Source organism: Callorhinus ursinus, unplaced genomic scaffold (genome assembly GCF_003265705.2).
Source record: "Callorhinus ursinus isolate GAN/ISIS: 27379988/994484 unplaced genomic scaffold, GSC_fseal_2.0 scaffold10, whole genome shotgun sequence".
NCBI lineage: Eukaryota > Metazoa > Chordata > Mammalia > Carnivora > Otariidae > Callorhinus > Callorhinus ursinus.
In genome coordinates this window covers 60,819,492-60,837,927 of record NW_027397072.1, presented here as the reverse complement: position 1 = coordinate 60,837,927, position 18,436 = coordinate 60,819,492, and the positions used below count along the sequence as shown (strand labels likewise).

The 18,436-nt window shown below is 37.9% G+C and overlaps 1 protein-coding gene across 5 annotated transcripts in view; it reads left to right on the top strand.

The window, feature by feature from the left end:
- SANBR (SANT and BTB domain regulator of CSR) overlaps positions 1-17,055 on the top strand; it is a 58,984-nt gene extending 41,929 nt beyond the window's left edge. For 2 of the 5 annotated variants that reach the window (XM_073897673.1, XM_073897671.1), the window contains 6 exons: positions 1,092-1,183; positions 2,164-2,192; positions 2,271-2,344; positions 3,001-3,089; positions 4,805-4,896; positions 16,093-17,054. In XM_073897673.1, coding sequence (XP_073753774.1) covers positions 1,092-1,183; positions 2,164-2,192; positions 2,271-2,344; positions 3,001-3,089; positions 4,805-4,896; positions 16,093-16,174 — 458 coding nt within the window. In that variant the 3' untranslated portion in view covers positions 16,175-17,054. Of the gene's footprint in view, positions 1-1,091; positions 1,184-2,163; positions 2,193-2,270; positions 2,345-3,000; positions 3,090-4,804; positions 4,897-6,216; positions 8,053-16,092 lie in introns of those variants that run through there. The other 3 variants (XM_073897674.1, XM_073897670.1, XM_073897672.1) reach the window with 3 other exon arrangements.
- Positions 17,056-18,436: the final 1,381 nt, after the last annotated feature.

Here is an 18,436-nt window from a genome sequence, read left to right as displayed (position 1 = left end):
ATTTTATTTCATTTTATTTCATTTTATTTTATTTCATTTTATTTCATTTTATTTTATTTCATTTTATTTCATTTTATTTTATTTCATTTTATTTTATTTCATTTTATTTTAGAGAGAGAGCAAGCATGAGTGGGGGAGAGGGGACAGTGAGAGAATCTTAAGCTGGGCATGGAGCCTGACTTGGGAATGGATCTCAAGACCCTGAGATCATGACCTGAGCTGAAATCAAAAGTTGGACGCTTAACTGACAGAGCCACCCAGGTGTCCGTTTTTGGTTTTTGTTTTTTTAATTTTAGTATCTTCCAGGTTATCTTCCTTGTAGCACATTTTACAGGTTTCGCATTTGTGGTAGTAAGATAAAGTTTCCCTTTTAAATGATAGAGCAAAAATTGCACAGGTGGTATACAAATAATTGATGTTTGGGAAAGTGATCTAATGTACTATCCTTACATTCATACATTGATTTAAGAGAAATGACTCTTTCCCCTCCCTTTTTTCTCTTCCTCTCCTTTCTCCTCTACACTGTCAGCCAGAATAAATTCAGAATATTGATTGTAGAAATGCACCAGTCCAGAATACCGTTTGTCCCAAATCTGCTTCCTCCCAAGATCATTTCTGTCCTATCTTCATTTTTATCTTCATGGCCCCTCCTCCTCCCCAAGCAAAAGACATTTTGAAAGATTTTTTTGTGAGTTCACTTATTCTACTCTCAAACTGTGTTTTTCTGAGTTATAGTTATTTTTATATATATAAAAATTTGGAATTAGGTGATGATTCCACTATTTAGATTCAGAGAAATATGTATAGGTTTTCCCAACATTTTCAACATCTAGTTTCATTGGGACTTTGAATTCATTTCCCTGACTTTTCCCCCAAAGTTTTTCATCAAGTAGAAAGAAGAAAAGTAATTAAAATGAACCCCTGTAAAAACACATTCAGTTTGACTTCTCCATATATTTACTTTTTATTTAGAGGTAATTTGTTAATTTTAAGAAACAATGTTTTTTAATTTTATTGTTTTATTGTTTGTAAGTAAGTAACAGGTGCATTGGAGAAGCACGTGAGATATAACATTGACTCTCTATTGTCAGGGAAAAAGGAAAAACCAAAGAAGTTCACAAAACAACCAAAAAAGCAGATGTCTTCACCCTGTGGTCAGAAGAAAGAAAAGGCGTTAGAGAAGGTAGCTCTAAATTATCCATTACTGTTCTGAAGTTCATATTGAGAAATAAGCAGGCAAATATAGCCAAGAAAAATCTGAAGAAGAGTGAAAATATACCACACTGGAATGCTAGCAATATAAAAATGAACAAAGAAATTCCATATAAACTGAGATTAAAGATCTCTAAGATACATTGATAGGTGAGAAAAAGAAAGTGCTGAACATTATGTAAATTGGCATATTCTAACATTTCTGTAGCATGGATAGAGGAATATATATGTCTTTATATATGCATAAAATATCTCTGAAAAACTGCACAGGAAGTTGAAAAGGACTGATTGCCTCTAAAGAAGGGAATTGAATGGGGAACAGAGATTTTTTAGTATATGTGCTATTTGTAACTTTTGAATTTTGAGCCAATATTACTTATTCAAAAATAAGACTTTGAAATAAGAAAAGTAAGTAGACTTTATAATTTTTAAATAAATTAAATTTTTTGACCTTTTAAAATAATTCTTATTTCTCGTACCTTTGAAGGAAGGGGTAAAAAGCCAGGTAAGGATAAGAGGACAGTAGTAACCACATTTGACTAAAAGAGAAACCATGGATTCCGAAAATGTATGAAAGGCTGGGTTGCGACAAGTTCCACACAATTACATTGGACAGATTGTACACTCATCTGCATGCTAAGTACCACAAGCGCACAAATGGGTGAATTCTAAAAGATTGCATAAGCTGGGGCTTCCAAATAAAGCTGGGTTCAAATTCTAGATCTGTATCTCTTTGGACATGTTTCTTAACTTCTCTGAAACTGTTTTATTATAGAGATAATTATGGCAGCTGTCTCGTGGTTATTGCAAGGCTTAAATGAAATAATACTTGTAATGCTTTTGGTACAGTGTCTTGAACTCAATAAGTGTAAGCTGCTTTTTATTATTAACTATAACACAAATCAGTAAATGTGTTCTAATTGGACCTTAATGTTGTCTACTCTTTTTTAGTCAACTTCTAGAGATGTGTCTCCTTTCATGTGAGTATTGGTCCTTAATCCAATCAGATAACCGCTCTTAAAGCATCAATGCTGATTTTTGTTTAATTTTTCTAATAGTGTGAGTATGCAGAAGAATAAATGGGATGCCACAAGATCCTTGAGATTCAACCAGGATGCACAAAGGGAAGATGGTAAGTTTTAATATGTACAAATGTACAAATTAGGTATAAATATCAATGATAGGAATCTTTCATTTTATGAAGTATGCTGAATAGCTTAAAAAGTTCCAACTAGAAAGAATAAGGCTCAGAATTCGCACATTCCCTTAGGAATCAACAGGAATTTTTATTTGTTTGTTTGTTAAAAGAGTCAAGGGGTGATGCAGAATCCCAAGCAGGCTCCCCACTGAGCACAGAGCCCGATGTGGGGCTCAATCTCATGACCCTGAGATCATGCCCTGAGCTGAAATAAAGAGTGTGACACTCAACCAACTGAGCCACCCAGGCAGCCCTCAACCAGAGTTTTATTAGTAGACAATCCCAGCAGATAATGTACTGTTTTATACACCTGTGGTTTGGAGGTATCAGGCTGACTGTTGCCCATTACTTGCACTCTAAAGATGACTGTCATATTTTAGGTTGGTTTAAGTAGCCTTAAAACCACAATTATCTATGTATGAGCCATTGCCACTTGCTGTCTAAAGTTCTTCAAAGATAAATAAGTGTATATGTCTGTAAAATAGTATCCAATGGTATTTTCATAAATTCTTGATAACTTAAGTGTTCTTTAAGAAATAAAAGTTATAAATCATCCTCATAAAGTTAGATTTATTATTTTTTACCTCCAGATCAGCGGCGGATGTCTGAAATTACAGGGCACCTAATAAAGATGAGATTGGGTGATCTGGACCGAGTCAAGTCAAAGGAAGCAAAAGAAGTAAGAATTATGTGCTAGTGTACTGTGCTTGCTTAGATATACCTTCCTACTTTATTTTCATCATGAGGTCTATAAAAATGTTTTAGGCAGAATCTGAAAAGACCAATTTAAATACTGTAATATACTTTTATATTCTGTCCCACTTAGCCAGTTGACTCACATAAACGTTCTCCATGGCCCGTGGGTCCTCTATAGCACACATAGTAAAGTAGGTTATTGCTGGAAGTGTAATATCACACCAAGAGTAGATTAACCGTGAAATTGCTGACCAAATGCTGACTACCCAGAGGGTGACTTTTTGGAAGTTGCTGATTTCAGTCAACTCTGTAGGCAGTGCTTAGATATTATTTCTAAAATAAGATGTCATCTTGCTGAAAATGATGACTAGAAATACCTATGTTCTTACTAAAATTATGTATTAGTCATAACACTATATATTAACATTAGTATTGGTGTTATGTATTTATAATTACTCTTGCCCTAATTCTTTTATTTAAAAATTTACTTCCCTATAAAACTTCTAAAGCCTTTCTTTTTTTAATTTTAATTCCAATATAGTTAACATACAGTGTTAAAACTTCAAAAATCTTTGTGACCTTGGTTAGGCAAATATTTCTTAGTTGTGACACCAAAAGCATGATCTATAAAAGAAAAAATTGGCAAATTAGACTTCCTCAAAATTTGAATGACACTATTTTTGAAAGACTATTAAGAAAATGAAAAGATAAGCTATAATCTATGAGAAAATATGTGTAAAACACTTACCTGGTAAAGACTTTGTGTCCAGAACTTATAAAGAACTCTCAAAACTTAATAAAATAAATAATCCAATAAAACTAAATGCGTAAAAGATTAACCAGACACCTCGTGAAAGAAGGGATATAGATGGCAAATAAGCACACAAAAAGATGCAACATCATTAGTCATTAGGGAAATGTAAATTAAAACCTCAGTGAGATACCCCTGGATACCAACTAGAATGTCTAAAATGGGAAAAAAAAAAAAAAAATGCTGGCCAGGATGGAGAGCAACTGCAGCTCTCATATATAGCCAGTAGGGATTCAAAAAGGAATGGCCGCTTTGGAAAACAGTTTGTCAGTTTCTTATAAAGTTAAACATTTAGTCACTGCAGAGATCAGTGCACACATGTTTATAGTGGTTTTATTCAGAAATGCCAAAAACTAGAAAAAACCCAAATGTCCTTTACCTGCTAAATGAATAAACCAACTGTGGTACATATAAAAAAGAAAGAACTACTGATATATCAGCAACATAAATGAATCTCCTATACATTATGCTAAAGTGAAAAAGGCCAGACTGAAAAGGCTCAGACTCTATGATTCTACTTATATAATGTTTAGGAAAATGCAAAACTACAGGGACAATAAAACAGGACAAGTAGTTTCCAGGAACTGATCGTGGCAAATGGGTTGACTTATGAGAGGCACAAGGGTATTTTCATGGGGTGATGGAAGTGTTGTATGTCTCCCTTGTCATGATGGTTATACCATTGTATGCATTTGTCAGAATTCAGAACTGTACACTAAAAAGGGTGACTTTTACTATCTGTAAAATTATTCACAGAAATTATAATTCAAAGGGTCTGAATTTTAAAAATCAAAATTACTTCTAAGCTAAAAAGTAATGCCATTTTCCTAAAGCAGAGCTTCTATTCCATAAAAATAACAACTCCATTTTGCCCCTTTACTCTGCAGTTTGCAGGAGGGATTTATTCCAGACTCGAAGCGCAAATCAAGGCCTCAGTGCCAGTCACTGCACGGCAAAGCAGCTCAGAAAAAAATACAAGGTAAATCAGCATAAACAAATTCAGAATACCACTGGCTTTGAGATGATTTTCCTTTTTTTTTTAAGATTTATCTATTTATTTCTAGAGAGAGAGAGAGAGTGCAAATGGGGGGGAGAGGCAGAGGGAGGGAGCGGGAGAGAATCTCCTGCAGACTCCCTGCTGAGCATGGAGCCCCACACAGGACTCCATCCCAGAACCCTGAGATCATGGCCTGAGCCGAAATCAAGAGTGGGCTACTTAACTGACTGAACCACCCAGGTCACCCGTGGTTTTCTTTTTTTAGGGAAAATCATATGAACACTAGCAGCACATAATTGCAGTTTGGTTTGTTTTGTTTCAAGGGTTAGATCATCAAGACATTAATCAGAACCAGATTTTAACTTAAACATAAGGCTTAAGAAGGTCATAAGCACAAAATTTAATGAAAGTATGTTTTTTTTAAGTTTTCCTGTTGATTGAATCAGCTCTGTTCTGAGCCAGCTACAGATAGGAATGTAAGCTCTACTGCTACTGTGAATTAATAGAATTTTATACTGTTTATAGGTAATATATTATTTATTTAAATCATTGAAGTCTTTCCTGTTCCTTATTTTATTTCTCTTAATAAAATCTAACTTGTTGGATCCTCTATCATTTTACATCACAAATTTTCTTTTAAAGATTAACAGTTATTGAGATTGGATCATTAATACTACAGATCTAAATGCCTTATCAGCAATTCTGAAATCCAGAAATCTCAGAAAACCAATAAGACTTTTTTATACATTTGTGGCAACTCAAACCCAAACTGAGCTACTATGATGCTATTTATAGTTTGTATTTATCTCACTGAATATAAATGTTCATTTGTTTCACTGAAGAAGGGTTAATGTGTTTGCTTATAGGGCACTGCTCCAATCCATGCTATATAATTTATCTATGATATTATCTCCCCCGCCCCCCAGGGCGCCTGGGTGGCTCAGTTGGTTAAGTGACTGCCTTCAGCTCAGGTCATGATCCCCGGGTCCTGGGATCAAGTCCCACATCAGGCTCCACCTGCTCTGCAGGGAGCCTGCTTCTCCCTCTGCCTCTGCCTGCCACTCCCCCTGCTTGTGCTCTCTCTCTCTCTCTCTCTCTGTCAAATAAATAAATAAAATCTTTAAAAAAAAAATCTGAATTCCAAAGTATGTCTCACTCCAAGGGTTTTTAAAAATGGACTATGGGGCTACATGAAGTTTCATTAAACTTTGATACTGTCAAGCAAACATAACCTAAAGCAACAGCAACTTCCTACTATTTTAGACGCATCTCTGACCTTCTTTTCTATTTAAAAAAATCTAGGTCTAAAAGCCGTTTTGGTCCAGGGCGTCCTGCATAAATCACCTTAACTATAACTAAAAAGACAGAAGACACACCTCTGGACATCTGAAATTGCTCACTTCTTGAAGATCTTCAGAACAATGACTTCTAAATGTTTTAAGTTATTTATTAATTATTCTTGGAAACCACATAGTGCTGAGGGAAATGTATAGTTAGGTCTTCTGAAATCCAAAATTGTAAATATGAAACTTCTTAAATCTGATTTTCCTTTAATGTGATACTAGGCTATGTAGAAAATTAGTATTTACAAATTTGTATAGTTAAGGCTCCTGATATTTGTTATCCTTTATTTATTTGAAAGAGAAGAGGCCTAAACTCTCACGTAGCTAAAACTTCTTAAGACCTTAAAAAATTAAGGGAACACAGCTGGTGGTGGTACTGTGCATGTCTTTTGGGCTATAAATCTTAGGATAGCATTGGGGACTGCAGCTTGTGTGATGAAACTCCCAGTGATGCTAATTTTAAGTTTGCATGAATATTAAGGAGTGACAGGTCTCAAGACTGCATTAAAGAAAGTTTCAAGGTATGAGGTATTTCCTGTGTTGGGCAGGAGAGTTAATTTTTTTCAGCATTATTCCATGGAAAGCACAATGTTAATCCAACTTGTCTTTCTTTCGGTTTTTAATGCTTATCTATTGGTTATCTGAGCTGAAATTACTGATTAGTACCTCTTCTGTGACACCAGTGCTGTTCTGAATTTGTTAAAATAATTATTGGTAGTTTTAGGATAGTAAATCATTTTGGTTGTATGGAACACCCACTGTGCAGTTCTCAGGGCTCTAAAACTTAACCATATTTCTTAAGCCATTTGAATAGCCCCTTCAAACAGTTATAGTTACTTATTACTTTAGCAATGTCTAGAAGGAAACATTCCCAAATACATTTGGTGGGTGAAAAATGGCATACATTCAGTAGAAATCAAACTAAATTCTATTTTATAGATCATGTTTTAATTTTTCTAACCAAGCAGAAAGAGTGCTCAGGGAAAATTTGTTCCAAACCATAAGCATATAAAAAATTATGTGTTTGGAAATTACTTGTATGTAGGCCTCTGAAAAACTTTAAGATGCACTGTTTCTATTTTCAGTCTTCATTTATCTTATAATTGGAATTTCTTCAAATTTAGAGAACAGGCTTTGATAATGTGCGACAGAATGGCAGTTTCTATTGAAATGTTGAAGTGTTAAACTCAGTTAACACATACAGAAATCATTTTGAGTGTTTTAGTTGATAAATGAAGCTAGATGTTATTTGATGTTATATGTATGGCTTTTCCAAGTTTTTTGAACTTCTGTTTGCAAATTTTGTTCCAGTTTAGATATTTTTTCAATTGTTTGATATTTTTGAAATAGATTATAAATTTTTTATTTTCAAAAGAAAATGTTTATTAGTACATGATCTGTAAACTCTGTTAAATACCAGAGTCTTGTTTCTTTTACTGTATTCTCTGACTAAAAGGATTTAGGCTGGTACATGTTATATAGTGTGGTGATGGTCACAACTGGAAGAGGAAGTATGCTCTTTAGATTTTTAACTAATGGTAAAAAGGCAAATTGCTTCTCCCCTGGGAGGACTGTACCAGTGAATTGATTTTTACAAACCAGAATTTATCGGAATTTGATTCTCTTCAGAATATGTTTTTTTTTGTTAATGTCTATAATACATAGCACAGGTACCAAAAACATTTTAATCAAACTCTTAGTAGTATTTCTTTTGCCAAATACTTTGGAAGGGTTTTACCTTACATTAATTCTGAATTCACATGTCTTTAATTGAAATAAATGTTAATGACAAAAGTTGTTTGAAAAATCCCTTGATCTGAATCATTCCATCTTCTCAGGAAAAATGTGGGTGGGCTCTAGAGCACAGGTTTTCATGAAAAGGTTGTTTTAAATGAGGTTATCCTGGTAAAGATTCAGCCAAATATTTAAGGGATAAAATATTGCAGAAAAGATTATCTGGTAGCAGAGTTTATTCCACACTATTACATCATGTTGTTTGTAATTTTCCCTCTTCAGAACATTCAGCCAGATATTGGGAGATGTGCTAATTGCTTTGGAAGCTGAGGCTAAAGCCCTGTTATGCTAAATGCTAAGGGCAGATTTTAATATAAAAAACAACAAAAAATACCTTTCACATCTAATACCTGGGATTAATTCTTCAGCTAGCCTTCAGCTATTCACTGAGCAACTATTATGAATCTCACCTTTTTGTACCTCCTAGGTGAAAGGTACTGAGATACCTAGCCAGTTCAATTCAAATAGGCTAGCTCGCCCACTCCCATTTAAAGCTGATCTAGGGGGGCCTGGGTGGCTCAGTCGTTAAGCGTCTGCCTTGGGCTCAGATCATGGTCCCAGGGTCCTGGGATCGAGCCCCGCGTCAGGCTCCTGGGATCGAGCCCCACGTCAGGCTCCCTGCTTGGTGGGAAGCCTGCTTCTCCCTCTCCCACTCCCCCTGCTTGTGTTCCCTCTCTTGCGGTGTCTCTCTCTGTCAAATAAATAAAATCTTAAAAAATAAATAAAAATAAAGCTGATCTATTGGGAAAGATGATGTGGTGATCATACTATTCCCCACCCTTACGGGATTGCTGGAGGATTAAATGACTTAATAGATCTAAAATAATTAGGACAGTACTTTCTGGCCTATAGTAAGCCCTCTATCAGTGTTAACTATTGTTGCATTGTTATTTTAATATTTGGAAAGTAGCCTTAAATTCTTTAAGATGAGAGTTTTATATCCCTCTTTCCATATTTTGAATTGCTAAGAATGGTGGGTGTGGGTGTGTATTTAGTGCAAGAAAGAAACCGCCTAATACTTTGGTGGTTGTTATGGCATCATGTGTTACTTAAATATATTAAAGGTCTTGGCATTATTTAGACAAAGTTAACAGCATTTGGGGGAGGAGCTGGGTAGGAAAACTATTTCCTGATATTGGTGGTGACCTATACTGTTTTCAGAGGTTTACTGAAGGAGAGAGAGTGAGAGCTGCAGATAGTCTTAGAGCAGCCCTCCTTCCAAGATGTATCTTTTCTTTCTTTCTTTTTTTTTTAATTTATTTGACACAGAATGAGAGAGAGAGGGAGAGAGCAAGCACAAGTAGGGGGAGCGGCAGGCAGGGGCGAAGCAGCCTCCCTGCTGAGCAAGGAGCCAGATATGGACTCGATCCCACGACCCTGGGATCAAGACCTGAGCCGAAGGCAGACACTTAACCGACTGAGCCACCCAGGAGCCCCCATACCCTCACTTTCAATCTGCATGTGTATTTAGGTCTGAAATAAGTCTTGTAGGCAGCATATAGATGGGTCTTGTTTTTTTATCCATTCTGTCCCCTTGTGTCTTTTGATTGGAGCATTTAGTCCATTTACATTCAAAGTATTTATTAACAGGCATGTATTTCCATTTTGTTACTTGTTTTATGGTTTTGTAGTTCTTCTCTGATCCTTTCTTCTCTTGCTCTCTTCTCTCACAGTTCACTGACTCTCTTTAGTGATATACTTGGGTTCTTTTCTTTATTTTTTGTGTATCTATGACTGGATTTTGATGTGTGGCTACCATTAGGTTTGTTTATAACATCTTTAACATCTTCTTCATATAGCAGTCTATGTTAAGTTGATGGTCACTTAAGCTTGAACCCATTCTTTACTCCTCTCCACCCCACATTTTAGGTACATGGTGTCATACTTTACATCCTTTTATTTTGTGAGTTCCTTGACTGATTTTTACAGATATACTTGCTTTTACTGCTTCTGTGCTTCCTACTTTTCTTACTCTTACTTATGGTCTTTCCTTTCCACTCCAAGAGTCCTCTTTAATACTTCTTGCAAGGCTGGTTTTGTGGTCATGAACTCCTTTAGCTTTTATTTGCCTGGGAAACTCTATCTCTCCTTCTATTCTGAATGATAGCCTTCCTGGATAGAGTATTCCTGACTGCAGATTTTTTTTTCCTTTCAGCACTTTGAATATATCATGGCACTTCCTTTTGGCCTGCAAAGTTTCTGCTAAAAAATCCACTGATAGCCTTATGGGTTTCCCATATATGGAACTGTCTTATTTTCTCTTGCTGCTTTGAAAATTCTCTCTTTATCACTACTTTTGCCATTTTAATAACTATGTGGCTTGGTGTGGACCTCCTTGGGTTGATTTTGTTGAGGGTCTCTGTGCTTCCTGTATCTGGATATCTGTTTTCTTCCCCAGATTAGCAAAGTTTTCAGCTATTATTTCTTCAAAAAAATTTTGTGCCCCCTTTTCTCTCTCTTCTTCTGGGATCCTTATAATGTGAATGTTATTACACTTGATGGAGTCACTAAGTTCCTTAAGTCTGTTCTCATTTTGCATAATTTTTTTTCCCCTCACCTGTTCAGCTTGATTACTTTCCATTCTGTCCTCCAGGTCACTAATTTTTCTTCTGCTTCCTCTAGCCTACTATTTATTCCATAGTGTACTTTTTATTTCATTTATTGTGTTCTTCATCTCTGGTTCTTTTTTATCTCTGTGTTAAGGATCTCACTGATGTCCTCCACTCTTAAGTCCAGTGAGTATCTTTACGATCATAACTTTAAATTCTCTATCAGGCTTATTACTTATCCATTTCCCTTAGGTCTCTTGCTGTGGTTTTGTCCTGTTATTTCATTTAGGACATATTCCTCTGTCTCCTCATTTTGTCTGACTCTCTGTGTCTGTTTCTCTGTTAGGAAAGTCAGCTACATCTTTTGCTCTTGAGAGTAATGGCATTATGAGGAGGAGGTCCTATAGTGCAGTGCAGTCTAGGGTCACCTTGGGCTTGAGTTTAGTCAGACCAGGCATTTGCTAGAGATGCAGTAGCACCAAACTGCTGGGTGCTTTCCCTGTGTTGTCTCCTGAGAAGTTTTTGTTTGTGAGTGGAGCCTGCAATGAGACAGACTGTCTGCCCCTAGCCCACTGTTGGGGGGCCACTGTCTAATTGGTATATGTGGTTATCTTCCCCTCACCCCAGGGCAGGAGTAACTTTGGAGTAGTGCTGGCTCCTGTCAGGGCTGCTTGCTCACTGCCAGGCTTGTGGCCCTGGTTTGAATGCGCTTTGGCAAAGAGCGTATTAGAGGGGATTTGCTGCTGCCACTGGAACTGGGCCAGCTGGGGTGGGGGACACAGTTTTAACAAGGTATGCACTGATCCACTTGTGAAATGAGACCTGCCACCTTGCAAGGACCGGGGCCAGCCTGGATGGATCTACAAAGCATGAATGGACATGGTGCACAATTTTAACAAGGTGCTTGTAGGACTTTTGCAGAGCCCGTAAAATGCAAAGTGCTCAGGTCAGGAGAACACAGTATTGGCAAGGTTTGCACCAGTCTTCTGGGGGAGGGGACCCACAGCATAGGGACTGAGGGGTGACTGGAAAGGGCAGATCTGCCAAAGTTGGGCGGGGTGGGGAGGTGCCCAGCAGTTTGTAAGAGACCTAAGTAAAAGGAATATAAGTAATATACCTGATAGAGATGTTAAAATAATGATTATAGGGGGCGCCTGGCTGGCTTAGTCGGAAGAGCATGTGAATCTTGATCTCAGAGTCTTGAGTTCGAGCCCCACACTGGGTGTAGAGATTACTTAAAGAAATAAAGTTAAAATAAATAATGATTGTCAAGATACTCACTGGACTCGAGAAAAGAGTGAGGGGGCGGGGGCTTGGTGAAAGCAAGTTAGATAGTGAATGTCAGTGTGTGCTGGTTCCTGCAGGTGGCTGTGTTTATGCTGGGGGGCGGGGGAAGGAAATGGCACCTGTCAGCTCCTTTGTTCCTGGAGAAGTCCCTCAGTGAACCCTATCCCTCCAGGACACACTCAGATTAGTAAATAGCTCTCCTCCTACACATGCACCAGGCATTTTTCAAACTGCTGCTTCTATGCTATATCTCTATGGGCTCTTTGTTGTGCTGTCTCTTTGAGGGTGGGGACTTGGCTTCCTCTGGGCTCTGTCAGAGCTGAGCCCACTGATTTTTTAAATTCCAGGTTTAAGTCCTGCTTGTTGTAAGAACTCAAGAAATTCAGCCCCTCTAGCTTTCAAAGCCAAATGTTGTGGGGATTTGTCTTCCTCATGTGAGGGTCTGTTTCTCTCCCTTCTTCATTCCCATGGCTCTCTCCCTTGCGGTTCATTTAGGTCCTCACCACATCTTTACCCTTCCTACCCTCTTGATGTGGCCTCTTCTCTACCTTTAGTTGTACAGTTTTTCTGCCAGTCTTTGGGTTGCTTTCTGGGTTATTTACACTGATGTGAGTATTATCCAGTTGTATCCATTGATGAAATGAGTATTATCCAGTTGTGTCCATTGATGAATACTCCATTGAGTATTATCCAATTGTATCCATAGATTAGAGTCCTCCTACTCTGCCATCTTCCCAAACATACCTCTCCACATTTGTTAATTTTGAATGGTGGATACAGCTGTTGGTTGTTTTAGATTCTATGCTTGTCTGTGGTTAATATGTTTTCCAAATAAAAAATAATAAGCCAACCAGAAGGTATTGATCATTAAAATTATGAGAATTTCAAAATTAAATGAGGGGCACCTGGGTGGCACAGTTAGCTCTCTACGCTTCGTTTCAGCGTGGCTCAGGTCCTGGTCTCAGGGTCGTGAGATTGAGCCCTGCATCAGGCTCCTTGCTCAGCATGGAGTCTGCTTGAGATTTCTCTCTCCCTCTCCCTCTGCTCCTCCCACTTGTGTGCTTTCACTCTCTCTCAAATAAATAAATAAATCTTTTAAAAATAAATAAAAATTAAGAGAAAGCTTGAACAAGAAATATAGGCAACTGTCAAAATTATTTTACATCAGGAACAAATACATCAGGGGATCTCTAAAGTATATTCATTTATTTATATATTCTAAAGTGTATTTATATATTCTAAAGTGTATTCATTCTTCTAACCATAAGTAGTCATCTACTCAGGGAAGAAAGTGGACTTTTTTCCCATTAAGTAGTAAGTAGTGGAACTGAATATTTGTTAAATGACATCTAGTTTTGTCTGATGAATCAGTGTTAAAGACTTTCTGACGGTAGTTCTGGAGTGGGCTTAGAGTCACCAGTTGACTCTATTATGAAGATGGGTTGAAAACCACACTGCTGTGTGCTACAATTTCTTTCTTTCTTTCTTTTCTTTCTTCCTTCCTTCCTTCCTTCCTTCCTTCCTTCCTTCCTTCCTTCCTTCCTTCCTTCCTTCCTTCCTTCCTTCCTTTCTTTCTTTTCTCTTTCTTTCTCTTTCTTTCTCTTTCTGTCTGTCTTTTTCTTTCTTCCTTCCTTCCTTCCTAAGATTTTATTTTTAAGTTACCTCTACACCCAATGTGGGGCTCAAACTCGCAACCCCAAGATCAAGAGTCACATGCTCCACCCACTGAACCAGCCAGGAGCCCCGAGGTGACATCTTTAAATGACTAACACCGTAAACCTCAGCCAGAAATATGTTCAGGAGCTTTAAAAAAAAAAAATCAGGAAAATATCGATTCTGACACGAGAGCACTGCCATAAGGTGGCAGGCACTAAAAGCATCAGGAAATCATAACTTAAATGAAATCACCTGATACACTTTACACTGTGCCTCCTTACCAAGTGTGCCTGGGTATATAGCTTGTATAAGGAAACAGAATATTGGAAAAGTAACTAATAAGGGCAATTATAGTCAAAATACATAAGGAATCCTAGAAGGCAAGTGAGAAAAAGGAAGAAAAACAGAAAAAAGAACAAGGACTATTCCTTTTCAGATAAAGTTTAAAATTGGTGCCCTTCTTCAGGCCCAGAACTGCCTATTCTTACAGCCATACTCTTGCATAGTTATTCTACAGATCCTATAAGCATTTAAAAGCCTCCAGCGGTTCTGAAAAATGGAGGGGGGGAAACATTTAAATAATCTGAACAAGCCAAAATAAGCGATAGAAAGTGAGTTAGTACAACTTAAGTACATAATAATGAAATGTTTCTTCTTTTAGTAAATTAACTTACCAGACAACATTTTTAAATGAGTAAGTTAAGGTCCAGATTACCTAGCCAACCGAACTCTGGTCACTGTCCTCACTGCAGTTGTCCAGAAACCTGCCACCCTGTTGCTCCTCTCCAGCAGGGCAGAGACACCAGACAGATTACAGAAAAACAGCTGACAGATTGACACCAATATGTTTTTTTTTAAAGATTTTATTTATTTGAGAGGGAGAGAATGAGAGAGAGCATGAGAGGGAAGAGGGTCAGAGGGAGAAGCAGACTCCCTGCTGAGCAGGGAGCCCGTTGCAGGACTCGATCCTGGAACTCCAGGATCATGAGCTGAGCCGAAGGCAGTCGCTTAACCAACTGAGCCACCCAGGCGCCCACACCAATATGTTAATGGAGGTTATGTCAGGGATCGAGCAGAGGAGATAGAATTATGGATGCTCTTTCTTATCATTTTTGTCTGCCTGTATTCTCTTTTTACTTATCATTAAATATTTCAAGTAGAGAAAGTCCAGAGGGTAGTACAACAAACATCTAGGTAACTTCCACTCAGCATTTTGACATAATAATATGATATATATATTTTTATAAGAAATGAAACATTCCAAATACCTTCACCTTTTTACAGGTAATCCTTCTTCCAACTTTTCTGGAAGTAAACACTTGCCTGAATTTGGTGTTTATTATGCCCATGCGTGTTGTTATACTTTAACTACATATATCATGTATCCACAGCACAATATACTACATAAACTTTATACGTGATGAAATCGTACTTTACATCTCCTTATATGATTTTTTAGAGTCTATGTTTTTGAGACTTACACATTTTGAGACAAATAAGTTTATTTATTTTAGCTATTCTACAGTAATCTATTCTATGAATCTACCAAAATGTCCTTATCCATTTCCTGTCAATGGACATGGAGGTTATTTTCAGTTTTTCTCTTAAAATAATGCTGCAATTAAAACTTTTTTTTTTTGCAGTTAAAACTTTTTTTAAAGATTTTATTTATTTATTAGGGAAGAGAGCATGAGTGAGCACAAACAGGGAGCGGCAGGCAGAGGGAGAAGCAGGCTCCCCACTGAGCAAGGAGCCAGATGCAGGGCTCCATCCCGGGACCCTGGGATCATGACCTGAGCTGAAGGCAGATGCTTAACCGACTGAGCCAGCCAAGCATCCCTGAAGTTAAAACTTTTGATCATTATCCTTGTACACACATGAGTTAAAGGGTATGCACATCATCAACTTGACCAAACATTTCTAAACTCTTCCCCACAGTTGTTGTACCAGCTAAGACTGCTAAGTAGTAGGTGAGAGTCCTCGTTCAGTTTCCTCACCAAGAATTAAGATTATATCAGTCAGGATGACTAAATCATGCCACAATAACCAACAACCACAAAATCTCAGTGGCTTAATTCGAAGTCTTATTTCTTGTTCATGCTACAAGTACAGTGTGGGTCAGCAGTGAAGCTATGTTCATCAGAGTCACTCAGGGATCTGGGTGACAGAGGCTCCAACGTGACACAAGCTTCCATGAGGCAGGGGAAAACTAAAGGGCTTGCACTCTGGCTGTTAAAGTGACATGCATCACTTCTGCTCATAGTTGATTGGCCCAAACAAGCCATGTGACCACCTCTAACTTCAAAGAACTCGCATTTCTACTGTAGGGTCTGAATGTTTGTGAATAGTTGTCACAGGACTTATAGACTAGTTTTTACTAGCCCAGTGAGAATAAGGAATGTTCTGTTATTTTTATTTATATGCCTCTGATTATTACTGAGGTTGAGCATATATTGACATTTTTATTGGCCATTTGTGTTTCCTCTTTTGAAAATTGCCTGTTTATATACTTTACCCATTTTTCTTTTTTTTTTCTTTTCTTTTTACAGAGAGAAAATGCAAATGTGGGAGTGGGGGCAGAGAGAGAGAGAGAGAATCTTAAGCATGCTCCACCCTCAGCGCAGAGCCTGACATGGGGCTTGATCATATGACCCGGTGATCATGACCTGAGCTGAAATCAAGAGTCTGATGCTTAACCTACTGAGCCACCCAGGCGCCCCATCCTTTGCTCATTTTTCTATTGAGTTTTTAAAGATTGATTTTTGTAGGGTTTCTTTCTTTTTTTTTTAAGATTTTATTTATTTATTTGTCAAAAGGAAAGAGAGAGCACGAGCGAGCACAAGCAGGGGGAGCGGCAGGCAGAGGGAGAAGCAGGCTCCCCGCTGAGCAAGGAGCCTGGTGCAGGACTCGATTCCAGGACCCTGAGATCATGACCTGACCTGAAGGCAGACGCTTAACCAACTGAGCCACCCAGATGTCCCCAAGATTTCTTTATATTCTGAAGGATACAATCCTTTATGCTTATATGCATTACAAGTATCTTTTTCCAGACTGTGGCATTTCTTTCTACTTTGTTTAAGGTGCCTTTGTTCGCAGAAGTTAATGTTGATGTAGTCATATTTACCAATTTTTTCCTTTATGGTCGGTAGTCTCTGTGACTTATTTAAGAAATCCTTTCATATCCTGATATTTACACCAATATTTGCTTTCAGAACTTTTAAAGTTTGGTTTTCCACATTTAATTAACCTATGATTGACTTTGTAGATGGGATGAAGTGGGGATCTGATTCTAATTTTTTTCTATTTAAATATAAAATTATTCCAGCCCCCCCCCATTTATCCTTTCTCCACTGAATGGTAATGCTACCTGTCATATATCATGTTTCTATGTATATGTAAGCTCTTCTGGGATCCTTATTTTTTTCCATTGGTCTTTGTCTAGTCCTGTGCTAGAACTACACTGTCTTAATTACTGTGCTTTATAAAGACCTTTATATCTGCTTGGGTAAGTCCAGCCACTTTGCTCTTAATTTTTCATGTGTTTTTTAAACACATATTTTAAAAATTAAGGACTGTAAAAAAATTGTCAGGGAAACAGAAACCATACTAGATATTTCAATAGAGGGGCACTAATATGAAGAATGAATTAAACAGGCATTGGAAAATTTAAAAAGTAAAAAGGGGACTTTGAGGTAATACAGTTGTCTTTTTTTTTAAGATTTTATTTATTTGAGAGAGAGTGAAAGCGAGAGAGATCACAGAGGGAGAAAGAGAAGCAGACTCACCACTGAGTGGAGAGCCCGATGTGGGGCTCAATCCCAGAACTCTGAGATCATGACCTGAGCTGAAGGCAGATGCTTAACCAACTGAGCCACACAGGAGCCCGAGGTAATACAGTTATTGCAGGTAGTAGCCACCACCCTTAGGGCTGAAGGAACAAAGTGAAGAAGTTGGAGGAGGGGCCTTGCAGAGTGGAACCCACATTGGTGAGCAAGGGCACTGCCAGGTTGTGTATCACTGCCTCTGGAGCTTAGAGGAAAAAACCTGTGGAGCCAGGACCTGGACCTCTCAGAAAGGGGCTCTACCGAGCTGATGCCGGCTGCTCTGAGGAAGTGCAGCAAGGCCATGCTTGCTGAGTGGGAATGCTGAGAAAAGCTAGAGACCATAGACTTCTCCTGCCAGAGTGGAGATCCATTCCTGGGGTGACATTGACAGAAATTGGGAGCAAACAGACAGAGGCATGTCCCTTCTTCTTTCCTGCTACTTTCTGGTCTCCTACTTACACCTCATCTAGGGCGCTAACTGGCAAAGGAGAAATGTAGTGTCCCAGCCCCAGCATCACAAAGCAGAATACAGGAGGATGAATAGGAGCTGAGAAGCAATTGCTTCATAACTGGCAGGGACAGAGTAAAAAGTCTCCTTTTCATCTTTATTTCCCATCTCCTCTGTTCCCAGTCCCCGCCCCACCCCACCCCACCCCACTGTTATTTTCTCAGATACCTGTCTGACATTTCTTTATGCATATACAATCAAATGAAAGCAGATTTTTTTTCACCTTTTAAGACAAAAGTAAGCATACTATATATGCTGTTTTACACCTAAACACTGTTGTTTTAGTATATCGCATCTTAGAAATCATTCCATAGCTCATAGAGAGCTTCTTCATTCTTTTTAACAATTGTATAACATCTCATTGAGTAGATGTACCATAATTTATTTAACCAGTCCCCTGTTAATACACATTTGAGTAGTTTCCAACCTTGTGTTACAAATAATATGCAGTGAATTACTATAATGCACGCATCACTTTGCTCACATGCAAGTACATCTGCAGGATAAATTTCTCAAAGTAGAGTCCCTGGGCCAAAGGTTTATTATTTTGATAGTGTCAAA